General features: G+C 35.4%; 1 protein-coding gene across 3 annotated transcripts in view; it reads right to left on the reverse strand.

Moving 5' to 3' along the window:
- BRIP1 (BRCA1 interacting helicase 1) overlaps positions 1-14,852 on the reverse strand; it is a 189,322-nt gene that overhangs the window by 14,616 nt on the left and 159,854 nt on the right. For all 3 annotated transcript variants that reach the window (XM_044248524.1, XM_044248523.1, XM_044248522.1), the window contains exon 17: positions 12,286-12,398. In XM_044248524.1, coding sequence (XP_044104459.1) covers positions 12,286-12,398 — 113 coding nt within the window. The remainder of the gene's footprint in view (positions 1-12,285; positions 12,399-14,852) is intronic.

Raw genomic sequence — 14,852 nt, forward strand, 5'->3', positions numbered from 1 at the left:
TTCTCTCTCATCTCCCAAGACCCCCATTATGCGTAAATTAGTAGCTTGATGGGGTCCTACAAGTCCCTGAGGCTATGTTCATTATTCTTCATTCTTTTCCTCTCTATTCCTCACACTGGATAATCTTAGTTGACTTACCTTTTTTTTTTTTTTCCAATTTATTTATTTTCAGAAAAACAGTATTCATTATTTTTTTACCACACCCAGTGCTCCATGCAAGCCGTGCCCTCTATAATACCCACCACCTGGTACCCCAACCTCCCACCCCCCGGCCACTTCAAACCCCTCAGACTGTTTTTCAGAGTCCATAGTCTCTCATGGTTCACCTCCCCTTCCAATTTACCCAAATTCCCTACTCCTCTCTAACGCCCCTTGTCCTCCATGCTATTGGTTATGCTCCACAAATAAGTGAAACCATATGATAATTGACTCTCTCTGCTTGACTTATTTCACTCAGCATAATCTCTTCCAGTCCCGTCCATGTTGCTACAAAAGTTGGGTATTCATCCTTTCTGATGGAGGCGCAATACTCCATAGTGTATGTGGACCACATCTTCCTTATCCATTCATCCGTTGAAGGGCATCTTGGTTCTTTCCATAGTTTGGCGACTGTGGCCATTGCTGCTATAAACATTGGGGTACAGATGGCCCTTCTTTTCACGACATCTGTATCTTTGGGGTAAATACCCAGGAGTGCAATTGCAGGGTCGTAGGGAAGCTCTATTTTTAATTTCTTGAGGAATCTCCACACTGTTCTCCAAAGAGGCTGCACCAACTTGCATTCCCACCAACAGTGTAAGAGGGTTCCCCTTTCTCCACATCCTGTCCAACACATGTTGTTTCCTGTTTTGTTAATTTTGGCCATTCTAACTGGTGTAAGGTGATATCTCAATGTGGTTTTAATTTGAATCTCCCTGATGATGAGCATTTTTTCATGTGTCTGATAGCCATTTGTATGTCTTGATTGGAGAAGTGTCTGTTCATATCTTCTGCCCATTTTTTGATGTGTTTGCCTGTTTCGTGTGTGTTGAGTTTGAGGAGTTCATTATAGATCCTGGATATCAACCTTTTGTCTGTACTGTCATTTGCAAATATCTTCTCCCATTTCTTATACACTAACAATGAAAATACAGAAAGGGAAATTAGAGAATCGATTCCATTTACTATAGCACCAAGAACCATAAGATACCTTGGAATAAACCTAACTAAAGAGGTAAAGGATCTGTACTTGAGGAACTATAGAACACTCATGAAAGAAATTGAAGAAGACACAAAAAGATGGAAGACCATTCCATGCTCTTGGATCGGAAGAATAAACATTGTTAAAATGTCTATACTGCCTAGAGCAATCTATACTTTTAATGCCATTCCGATCAAAATTCCACCGGCATTCTTCAAAGAGCTGGAGCAAATAATTCTAAAATTTGTATGGAATCAGAAGAGACCCCGAATCACTAAGGAAATGTTGAAAAACAAAAATAAAGCTGGCGGCATCACCTTACCTGATTTCAAGCTTTATTACAAAGCTGTGATCACCAAGACAGCATGGTACTGGCATAAAAACAGACACATAGACCAGTGGAACAGAGTAGAGAGCCCAGATATGGACCCTCTACTCTATGGTCAATTAATCTTCGACAAAACAGGAAAAAATATACAGTGGAAAAAAGACAGTCTCTTCAATAAATGGTGCTGGGAAAACTGGACAGCTATATGTAGAAGAATGAAACTCGACCATTCTCTTACACCGTACACAAAGATCAACTCAAAATGGATAAAAGACCTCAACGTGAGACAGGAATCCATCAGAATCTTAGAGGAGAACATAGGCAGTAATCTCTTTGATATCAGCCACAGCAACTTCTTTCAAGATACGTCTCCAAAGGCAAAGGAAACAAAAGCGAAAATAAACTTCTGGGACTTCATCAAAATCAAAAGCTTCTGCACAGCAAAGGAAACAGTCAAAAAAACAAAGAGGCAACCCACGGAATGGGAGAAGATATTTGCAAATGACAGTACAGACAAAAAGTTGACTTACCTTTAAGTGAAATGATTCTTCTTCCTGCTCAAAACTGCTGCTGAGTCACTCTAATGAATTTTTCATTTGTTACTGAAATTTTCAAATCCAGAATTTCCATTACATTCTTTTAAAAAATTATTATTGATTCTATCTTCTTTGAAAAAATTCTATTTGGCGAGACATCATTTTCATAGTTTTTTGGCTATATTTAAAATAACTTTATACACTAACTACAATGTCTAGACTACCTTAGGAACACTTCTTATTGGTTGTTTTTTTCTCATGTGTATGGGATATCCATTCTTTCTTTGCAGATGTCATAATTTTTGTTGAGAAAAGTGTATTTTAAATAATACGATGTGGCAACTGTAGAATTCAGATTCTTCCCTCTGCTCAAGGACTTCTGTTGCTGATGTTGTGACTTTCTAAAAGTAATTCTTTAAAGTCTGTGTCCTATCATGTATTACTATTGCTAGATCAGCTTAGTATCCAGTTAATGATAGGCAAAGATTCTTTAAACATCTGTAACCAATATATCTCTCATTTGCCAAGAGGCTTTGCACATATTTTCCAACATGTTTTCGATCCTCAGCCAGGCAGGTAACAACTCTGCCATAGTCTTCACTTCCTGCTTCCACAGAGCCTCAGGGTCAACCAGAGGTGAGAACTTAGGGTCTTCTCAGGTCTTTCCTGAGCATGTGTACACCCATGGTCATAGGCACCATTGTACATACAGGCACAGCCCACTAAAGTCTAGGAATATGTCAGAACTTTTAAAACCCCCTATGTATATCTCATTTCCCAGTTTTTCCCACTAGGCTGTTTAGTTAGCTTATTATTTGGCCCAAATTTAGTCATCATCTCAGGATGCTGTGAAATTAAACAATTAATTGCCTGGGTAAGCTCCTAGTCAGGTCATGCAAAGATAGCCTTGTGAATGGGGTCTTCCAGGAAATCACCAGACAGTTTCCATAAATGACAATTCTCAAGAAGTAAGTTCCAGACCTTCCTGTGGCTGGCAGATTACTGGCTTTCACCATGATTTAAAACCATTGTGAACTTGAAGAGAGGGAATGGGAATTGGGCAAGTGAAAATCCCACAACACTGTGTTCTTAATGAAGAGCCAGCAATTTTCATCAATAAATGTTTCCTGGAAAGTTGTAAACTGGTTAATTTACAGTTTTGAAAAAATTCATTCTAATTATTTAGCCTGTTTTTTCATTCCTTTGTTAGAGAATTTTCAGAGGTCTTTAATCTATAATTTTTGCACATCTCACCCAATTTGTTAATATTTTGTTAAGAATACTTTCACCTATGTTTTTGACAGATATTAGTCTGTAGTCTTTTTTTGTTTTTTATATTGTCTCATTGAGTTTTGGTAAGATAGTGCTGGCTTCATAAAATGGGAAGGGTTCTAACATCTATTTTTTTTTTCAAAGATTTTATTCATTTATTTGAGAGAGAGGGAGAGAGAGAATGAGGAGGGGCAGAGGAAGAGGAGGAAACAGACTCTCCACTTAGCAGGGAGTCCAAAAGTCAATTGAATTGACTATTCAATTTATCTTTTTCATCTTCAGTGAGTTTGGTACTTTGTGGGTTTGAGGGAATTAGTCTATTTCATCTAAGTTGTTGAATGTATGCATATAGTATAGTTTTGTCTGTATTGTCTTTTTAACATCTGCAGGGTATATAGTAATATGATTTCTTTTATTCCAGAGATCAGTAGTTTGTGGCTTCCCTTTTTTTGTCAGTAACCTAGAGATTTATCAACTCTATTTACCTTTTTAAAACCAATTTTTTTTTAGGGTAGGGGCACCTGGATGGTGCAGTTAGTTGAGCATCTAGGTTCTTGGTTTCACCTCAGGTCATGATTTCAGGGACGTGAGATCAAGCCCTGTGTTGGGCTTTGTACTCAGCAGGGAGTCTACTTGAGATTCTCTCTCCTTCTCCCTCTGCCCTTCCAACTTGTGTTTGCTCTCTCTCTCAAATAAAAAAATCTTCTAAAAAAAGAAATCAATTTTTTAATTCTTAGTTTTATTGATTTCCTTTGTTTTCAAACTCATTGATTTATACTCTTATCTTTATTATTTCCTTTTTTTGTTTGCTCTATATTTATTTTGCTTTTCTTTTCCTAACTTAAGGTAGAAGTTTATTGATTTGAGACCTTTCTTCTTTTTGAAAATAAACTATAGAAATTCCCCACTGAGCACTGCTATAGATGCAGCCCATATATTTTAATTTTTGATTAGATCAAAATATTTTCTAATTTTCCCAAGACTTTCTGCTTTACCTATGGATTATTTATAAGTATAGTTTTAAAAAAGATTTATCTCTTAGTTTTAGAGAGGGGGGAGGGGCATAGGGAGAGGGAGAAAGAGTCTTAAGCAGACTCTGTGCTGAGTGTGGAGTCGGACACAGGGCTCAAACCCAGGAGGACGCTGAGATCACCATAAGAGTCTAATGCCCAACTGGACTGTGCCGCCCAGGTGCCACTAGAAGTAGGTTTTTAATATGATTTCACTCATATGTGGAATTTAAGAAAATGGATGAATATATGGGAGGCAGGAAAAGAGAGATGAGGAAATAAATCACGAGACTCTTAAGTATAGAGAACAAACTGAGGGTTGATGGAGGGATGAGGGTGATGGGATAGACGGATGATGGGTATTAAGAAGGGCACTTGTTACGATGAGCAAATTTATTTGTAAATGATGACCCTCTGAACTCTACTCCTGAAGCCAATATTGAACATATTGACATTGACATTGAACATAGTTGACATTGTATGTCAACTACTTACAATTTAAATTTAAAAATAAAAAAAATTAAAAAACTTAAATTACTAGACATTTACTGTAAAAAACATACGTTTTTAATTTCCAAGTATTTGGACATTTTTCTTCTGTCAAGTGTTACTGACTTCTAATTTAATTATATTTTGGTCAGAGAACACACTAGGATTTCAATTCTTTTTAAAAAACATACAATTTATCATCCAGCATATGGTCTATATTGATAAATGTTCCTTGTGAACCTGGAAAAATGATTATTCTAACATTGTTGCATGGAGTGCTCTATAGTATCAATTCAATCCAGCTGGTTAATAACATTGTTCAAGTCTTCTGTGTCTTTATTTGTTTTCTGTCTATTCCTTCTATTAATGAGAGAGGAAATGAAATCTTCAACTATACTTGTGAATTCATCTATTTCTCTGTTCAGATATGTTATTGCATCATATATTTTGAATCTCTGTTTTTAGGTGCATACACATAAAGGATTGTTGTATCTTATTGGTAAATTGACCCTTTCATCACTTTATAATTTTCATTCTTTTTCTTTTTTAAAGATTTTATTTATTTGTCAGAGAGAGAGAGAGAGCACAAGCAGGCAGAGTAGCAGGCAGAGAGAGAAGCAGGCTCCCCTCTGAGCAAGGAGCCCAATACAGGACTGGATCCCAGGACTCTGGGATCATGACCTGAGCCAAAGGCAGCAGCTTAATTGACTGAGCCACCCAGGAATCCCTATAATTTTCATTCTTAATACTCCACTAATACTCCTTGCTCTGAACTCTACTTTGTCCAATATTAATTAGTTAATTAATATAGTTACTCCAGAAAGTTCACTTGTACTTTGAATTCTAGTCTTCCCAAATCTGTCTGCCACTATTTACTTTTCACAGTACTCAAATAGTTGTTTCATGCATTCTGTCTAGGTTTGTAAGACAGTATGTAGTATGCTTACTCCCTCTTATCAAGAGCTGAAACCTCCTGACTTTTTTTTTTTAAGATTTTTATTTACTTATTTGACAGACAGAGATCACAATTAGGCAGAGAGGCAGGCAGAACGAGAGGAAGGGGAGCAGGCTCCCCACCGAGCAGAGAGCCCAAAGAGGGGCTAGATCCCAGGACCCCAGGATCATGACCCAAGCCGAAGGCAGAGGTTTTAACACTCTGAGGCCCCCAGGTGCCCGACCACATGACTATTCTTAAAAAGATAATTTTAACTTCACAAATTTTAATTTTTAATTAAAACACAAGCATAGTTTAAAAATCAAATAGCACAGTAGTTACAATTTTTATAAAAAACTCAGAATTCTCTTATACCTATGTATACCCTATCTCCAATTCCCAATCCTCAGAAATAATTCCCTTAAATAAATTATAGTTCTACTCATTTACCTCCATGTTTCTAAATAGCTTTTAGTACTACTACTTCTTGATTTTTAACCTTTACATACTATGTATTGATTCTTCCTATAGAAGATGTTTATTCTCTGACATCACTAATACCTCATCATCTTTTCATTTTCCTGATAGTTATAACACAATTCTTGTGTAATCAATATTCAGTGGAATACCATTTATAGGTGTTATGTTGTACACTATGATTACATTTTCTTTCTTGTACAAGACTTTTTGGTCTGTCCTAGAGTTAACAACTCTTTCCTTTTTTGCTTTTCTATGTATTCTATCACTAATTAATTCCCAAACTTTTCCATAGCTTTAAAAATTCTCAATACAATCAAAATCCATCTTCAGAAACAATCTAGGTTGACTACTATGGGACTGCGCCACAGTTGTCACCCCAGAGCTTCCCTTTCTAATTTGAGAATTCTTTTTCCCTTTATTCTGGGTTAGAACTCCAGTTTCCTGCAACCTTGATATTCCTCTGTCTGAATTTTCTTTTATTTGATGAAGCATATCCTCCCGTAGCATTCTGAGAAAGTGTGCATTTGAAGCTAATGTTTTAGGTTCCCCCCTTTTAAGATTTATTTATTTGTCAGAGAAGGGTGGGGGAGAGAGAAAGCATGAACAAGGGAGTGGTAAGTGGAGGGAGAAGCCAGTTCCCCACTGAGCAAGGAGCCTGATGTGGGACTGGATCCCAGGACTCTGGGATTATGACCTGAGCTGAAGGCAGATGCTTAACTGACTGAGCCACCCAGATGTCCCTAATATTTTAGGTCCTTTGCATAGTGAAAGCTTTATTCTATCTTACAGCTTATTGATCATTTAGATTGTACAGAATTTAAATTGTAAGTCAAAGATTTGGAGATAATTTAAAACGGTCTTCTAGCTGCTAATGTTGCTTTTCTTCTTCTTTTTAAAAAAAAATTTTTTTTATTTCTTTTCAGCGTAACAATATTCATTGTTTTTGCACCACACCCAGTGCTCCATGCAATACGTGCCCTCCCTAATACCCACCACCTGGTTCCCCCAACCTCCCACTCCCGCCCCTTCAAAACACTCAGATTGTTTTTCAGAGTCCATAGTCTCTCATGGTTCACCTCCCCTTCCAATTTCCCTCAACTCCCTTCTCCTCTCCATCTCCCCTTGTCCTCCATGTTATTTGTTATGCTCCACAAGTAAGTGAAACCATATGATAGTTGACTCTCTCTGCTTGACTTATTTCACTCAGCATAATGTTGCTTTTTAAGGAGTCTCTCAATTGTGATTCCATATTTTTTGTAATGAGACCTGGTTTTCCTCTCTCTGGAACGTTCCAGGGCTTTTTCATTATCTCAGGTACTTTGAAACTGCACAGTGAGGTGCTATGTAGCTTTTCTCCCTTTACTGGTGCTTGGGTGGGCCCCTTTTACCAGGAAATTATGCCCTTCAATTCTGAGCATTTTTCTTGAATTATTTCTTTATTTTATTTAAGTTCTTCCATATTTTTTCTTCTATATTTTCATCTTCTATATTTTCTCTGGTCTTTTCCTGTAGATCTCCTTTGTATCAGAGGTTGCTTCTTGCATACTGATCTTTAAATTTTTCCTCTTTGTTTTTTTTTGTTTGTTTGTTTTGACTGAGGAAATTTCAATTTTATCTTCTGAGCCCAATTCTACATTTAAAAATTTGCTATCATGTTAATGCCTGAAAACTTCTTAAAATAAATCTGTTCTTATCTCATGGAGGAAGTATCTTACCCTCTATGGATAATGGGTCGGCTAACTAAGCCCACACAGGAAATTTGGTCCATATCTTGTTTTTATACAGCCTACAAAGTAGGAATGGTAATCACATTTTCAGAGGGTTAAAGAAAAAATAAAGAAGAATATGGGTGCAGACTGTACATGGCCCAAAACCCCTAAAATAAGTATTGTACACCCCTTTACAGAAAAAGTTTGACCAACCTCTGTTCTATTGCACTATTTCTGTTTTCTACAAGTTCTTCTACCCTGTTTTTGTTTTGTTGGTATAATTTTGTTGTTTTGATCTGTATTTTTCATGTTACAGACTTCTTTTGATTATCTGGTGATCACTCTTTACACTTATGTAAGAGTAAAGTTTTAAAATGTTGATAGCTCAGCCTACACAGATGTGGCTTACATATAGGGAAGCTTTGCCAGAGTAAGGTACTTTGGTAGGAACAGGACCACTTTGCTATTATCTTTAGTATCTTCAGGTCTTTACTCATGAGGTCATGAACATCCCTAGATAGGAATACTGTACTTTCCTGGCTCAGAGACATAAAATCGATTATAAGCCTATTCAGAGCTGAGAAGAAAAGGAGGGTTCCATAAACAGACTTTCCTTAACCCCCATCTTTAATACATCCTTAGCTATACCTGGAGTTGAAGAATATGTAAACTCTCTAATAAAATCTCTCCAGAGTAAATTTGAGTGGGGGAGGGAGTTGTCTACTTATAGTTACTTGCAATCAATTCTTTTGTGATAATCCTACTTTAAATGATACTTTAGAATGCTCCCACGTCCTAAGCTTTTCCATGCCTGAATCTGAAGAATTTTGTTGGCTTTCACAACAGTTTTCTTTTGCCTGCTAAGTCACTCAATCATTCACCTGTTTCTCTGGTGTTCAAACTTTGCTGACATCTCAGCTGTTCGTGTCCCCTCTCCCACTCTTTTTAACTTTGTAGTTTTGGCAATTTTATCATTTTTATTCCTTTAGCTTCGTGGAATTTTGAGTGGGGTGAAGATTAATACAAATGTATGATTTTTCTAGAGATTTAAAACAGTCTAAATTTTATATGACATTTTGTTGATATTATTTTAAAGTAACTCATAGGTTCTAAGGCATAGACCACAAAAGTAGTCAGGATAGGAAGATGGATAGTGCAAATATTATAGACCAGTATTGAAAATTAATGGAAAGTTGGGGTCCCACTCTATTTTTTATTCCATTTTGGTTTATGTTTAAATGTTCTATAGTAGAAAGGCATTTAAGTTATCAAAACAGTTCAGAGAAAAGAATTTCACCTTTTCTTTTTTCCATTGTTTTCATTCTGCCTTGTTCAAATGAATTATGTCCACTTGAGACAAAGATTATACTTTCAGTAAAGCAGACCTGTTAGGAAACTCATAGTGCAGTTGTAACCTGGTCACAAAACCATCTGGTACATTCCCAAAGGCTGTTATTACATTTCATGGACTTATATTACTTCAAATACTCTAACAGTCCCATGTGGGCTTAAAAAAAAGATAACAAAAAAAAAAAAAAAACCACTAAAAAACCTCAATTTGTTTCTGCTTACTTTAGACCTTCTAGACTTATCCCTTATAAGAAGAGTGCTGATTATAAGTACTTTTAGGTCAATTAATACACATTATGAGTTTTATCAAGTGATGTAAAACATTTACTTGATTTTTAAATGAGTATTTCTTTGAAATAAAAAGTTGCTACTTGTTGACACTGTTTCCCTGAAAATCAATACAATGACAGTTGGGCTATCAATTTTTAAATTAATAATAAAATATGAAAACTACAGTATTATATATCAAATGTTACAAACACGTTTTTTATGAAATTCTAGAAAACTATGTTTTGAAGCTCTAGACGCTCTCTGACTAACATGGTATAGTGGCGAAAGCATCAAACCCACCACCATTTTTCATGAATTCAACAAATATTTATTGAGCATCCAAGCTGAGGTATAACTGGTTGATGAGAATGTAAAATACATGTTTAGGAAAGGAGACAGACATATAAACATGTTATTACAATACAATGAGATATATGTGTAAGAGAGAGAATGTATAAACTACTATAGGTCTCCTAAGGAGTAAATAAGTAGTTGGAAAAGGAAAAAGAAATCTTCATAAAGGACACGACCTTCGACTAGGTTTTGACTGGTAAACTTGCCAAATTAATTGTCTGATAGCTTGTATGCCAAAGCAGAAAGTAGTAAAAAGATATGGTATGTTTAACAGTAAGATGTTTCATGTTTAACAGTGAGAGATTTAGAGGATAAAGGTAAGGGTCTAAGGATGAAGAAGCAGGTCTTGAAGTTTTGAAAGTAGGTGGGGCCAAGATATAAAAACCCATTTAGTAGTTATATGCTGTTAGATAAGTAATTTCATCTTTTACAATCTGTTTAATATATGTAGAAAATGTTTATAAATGACAAAGTAGGATATAAATATATTTTTGCTTCGGGACACCTGGGTGGCTTTGTTGGTTAAGTGTCTGCCTTTGGCTCAAGTCATGATCCCAGGGTCCTGGGACTGACTCCCACATTAGGCTCCCTGCTCAGGTCTCCCTGTCCAGTGGGGAGCCTGCTTCTTGCTCTCCCTCTGTCTACCACTACGCCTGCTTGTGCTCTCTCTCTCTTTCTGTGTCAAATAAATAAATAAAATCTTAAGAATATTTACTGTCCTGAAATTAAGTACAGTGACTAAAAGTCAAGAATTTTAAATAATATTCAGGCTCCCCTAGAAACTATTTGCTGAATATTAAAATAAAAAAACAAGAACACAAAATAGGTCATCAATAGGGAGGCACCAAGTAAGCAGTGAATAGCTTCAAGAACAATTTATAGGCTGCCTGGGTGGCTCAGTGGGTTAAGCCTCTACCTTCGGCTCGGGTCATGATCTCAAGGTCCTGGGATCGAGCCCCACATCGAGCCTACTTGTGATCTCTCTCTCTGTGTCAAATAAATAAATAAAACCTTTAAAAAAAATTAAAAGAAATTTAAATAAATAAATAAATAGAATAATTTATAGTGCAACTTGATGCCAAGTACCAATGAAATTTCTATGCAGAGAAGGACAGCAGCTTAACATATCAGTAGATTAACCATAGAACAGAATCATTCAATTTGAAGGGAAACACCTGCAGAATATCATTTTTAAATGATGGGGAAGGGAGTGGGTGATGTGTTCTGGGACTTAAATCCAGCTGTTGGTAGTCCTATGTCATTAGCTATCTGTAAATCTGAACTCAAACGTGATCTAATATGTTTATGTGTAAATAGGCTAATGTGAGTAAAAAGGACATGAGAAAAATTTAAATTCTGGATTTGGTTAGGTCAGATTACAGTTAGGTATGGGTCTTCTGGCTGAATTGAAAATATGTCAAATGGTCATGTTTTCATGAATTTATTCTTAACCTGTGTTCTTTTATTTTGATTATATGAGTGCCTTACAGCCTCACAGGAAAAAATTATTACATGGTCTTAACTAATTAGAATTTCATGAATAGAGAATATAATATATTAGATTATTAAAAGTCTAAGGATTCAAGTTTTATAAATTAAATGCTATGATCTACCACATGAAAATTATGTTTAAAAATGGTGATTTAATAACTAATTCCACAAAACACAAATCTTAATGGGCCAGAGTCCTTAGGAAAATAAATATTATAACTAAATGTTATTATTAGTGGCATTAATACTTCAGCTTTTCAAAAAAAATTTTTATTTTTTAAAACATTTATTTATTTATTTGAGAGTAAGAGAGACAGAGTGTGTGCACAGGGGGAGAAGACTATCGTGGGGGAGAATCTCAAACTGACTTCTCACTGAGCACGGAGCCTTAAGTAGGGCTTGACCTCACATCCCTGAGTTCATGACCTGAGCTGAAACCAAGAGTCAGATCTTCAACGAACTGAGCCACCCAGGGGCCCCCAAAGCATGGTTTCTTTTAACTTCTCTTGAATGGTTTGCTTTATAAACATAAAATCATTATCTAATTTCTGATGTTCACAGGATAAAATTTTTACTGTTTGGTTATGAACGTCTATAAACATTTTAAGTACCTCTTCTGTGTGACATTCATTGATCAATCATAAATCTTCAATCATAAATCTTCTTTGAACTTTAGCAAATTTTGATGTTTTAGGGTTTCATTTATTCCACTGATTCTTTTCAGCTTTCACTTGTGACAGCTATCATTAAAAATATATCAGTTCCTAAGGTTCTAGTAAAAGAAAATGCTATCAAATTTATTCTAAGGAGCAACAAAACTATCTTTTCTATAGCCCAGACCACAGATAATATTACAGTAACATTATGTTAAATTTCACTTACCTACCTAGGGCCTGGTTTAGGGCCCTATATGCTTGAATTTCGTACCACTGACGACCAGGTAAAAGACCTCTCAATTTTGAGTGTTGATCATTGTATTGTCGCTTTAGTTCAACCTAATAATTTAAAAAATATTAAAAATATAGTAAATAAATCAAGGCTCATTTAAAAAATCATATTAACTCCTAATATTCTGAACATCACTTTATTAAGTTAGAGAGATTTTTTTTCAGTATATCAGTACTAAATTTTATTCAGTTCCTTTAAAATACGTCTATTCAGGGATGCCTGGGTGGCTCAGTGGGTTAAGCGTCTGCCTTCAGATCAGGTCATGATCCCAGAGTTCTGGGATCAAGTCCCGCAACAGTCTTCCTGCTAAGTGGGGAGCCTGTTTCTTCCTCTGCTGTCACTCCCCCTGATTCTGTTCTCTTTCTCTGACGAATAATTAAATCTTTAAAAAATAAGTGAAAATTTGAAAAAAGAATATTCATTCATTCTTACTTCATACTTACTTTCCCTGAATTCCTCCATGCAACTAATTAGCTGTTTGATTAAGTCAAAAGTTTTATTGAGAAGTAATTTACATAGAATAAAATTCACACATTTTAATGTATATATAGATAAATCTTGACAAATGTTTTGTCATGTAACCACCACCATAACCATGATATATTTTCAGCACCCACTAAATCTCCTTTCTATTCCTTTTCAGTCTCTCCTTTCCTGCTAACGTTGTAAACCAATAATCTGCTTTCTGTTTAGCCTTTTCTAGAATTCCTTGTAAAAGCTATTACACAGTATGTTATCATTTGTCTTTTTCATTTAGCATAATGATTTTGGAATTCATTCATGTTGAAACATACATCAGAGGTTATTTTTTAATGTTTATTCAGACTGATAATCTCTGTTTTTTAATTGGGATGTTTAGACCATTCACACTTAATGTAAATATTGTTATGATTTGGGTTTAGATCTATGCCAGCAGAATATGCATTCTTCTCACGTGCACATGGAATATTCTCCAGGATGGATTATATGTTGGCCACAAAATACGTCTTAAGAAATTTAAGGAGACTGAAATCATATAATGCATCTTTTCCAACAATGGTATGAAATTAGAAATCAGTAACACAAGGAAAACTGGAATATTCACAAATATGTGGAAATAGATAACACAACTGAATAATCAATGGATCAGAGAAGAAACCAAAGAGAACTCAAAAAGTATCTTTTTTTTTTTAAGATTTTATTTATTTATTTGACAGAGATTACAAGCAGGCAGAGAGGCAGGCGGGTGGGGGTAGGGGGAGAAGCAGGCTTCCCGCTGAGCAGACAGCCCAATGACTCGGGGCTCAATCCCAGGACCCTGAGATCATGACCTGAGCCGAAGGCAGAGGCTTAACCCACTGAGCCTCCCAGGCACCCCAAAAAGTGTCTTGATACAAATGAAGAGGGAAACACAACAAACCAAAAATATCAGATGCAGCAAAAGCAGTTCTAAAAGAAAAGTTTATAGTGATAAACATCTATAACAGGAAAAAAACAAAAAGATCTCAGATAAACAACATAGCTTTCCATTTTAAGAAACTAGAAAAAGAACAAACTAAACTTAAACTTAGCTTAAGGAAGGAAACTAAGATGAGAGCAAAAATAAAATTAAGGCTAGAAAACAATGGAAAAAAAATCACTGAAACTAAGAGTTTTTTAAAAAAACATAAAACTGATAATGTTTTTGCTAACTAAGCAAAAGAAAGGGTCAAAAAATGATAAATGAGAGTACATTACATCTGATACTACAGAAATACAGAGGATCATAAGAGACCACTGTGAACAATTATATGCCTGGATAAATTCCTACAAATATACAACCTACGAAGATTAAATCATGAAGAGATAAAAAATCTGAATAGATCTGTAACAAGAAAAATGAAGCAGTAATCAAAAATCTGAACAAAAACAATCCCAGGGCCGGTTGGCTTCACCGATTAATTCTATTGAGCATTCAAGATAGAATTAACAATGTTCCTTCTTAAATGCTTCCAAAATACTGAAGAGAAGGGAAAACTTCCAAAATCATTTTAAGAGATCAGGACTACTCACATACCAAAGCCAGATTAGGATACTACAATAAGAGAAAATTATAGGCCTATACCCCTATATGATAAACATTGTTACAAAAATCCTCAACAAAATATCAGCAAACAATTCAACAGCACAATAAGAGAATCAAACACATGATCAAGTGGGATGCAAGACTGGTTTAACTATACAGTCAATAAATATACACCACACTAATAGAAGGGAGAATAAAAACCTTATAATCATCTCAATAGATGCAAAAAAAGCATCTGAGAAGATTCAACATCCTTTCATGATCAAATATAAAAGGAATCAAATATAAAAGGAATGTAGCTCAACATAATAAAAGCCATATATAATAAGCCCACAATTAATATCATACTCCGTGGTGGAGAGTTGAAAACTTTTCTTCTAGTATCAGGAACAGGATAAAGGTGTCCACTCTAACCATTTCTATTCAACAAAGTACTGAAAAGTCCTAGCCAGAACAA

Source organism: Neovison vison, chromosome 5, assembly GCF_020171115.1.
Source record: "Neovison vison isolate M4711 chromosome 5, ASM_NN_V1, whole genome shotgun sequence".
NCBI lineage: Eukaryota > Metazoa > Chordata > Mammalia > Carnivora > Mustelidae > Neogale > Neogale vison.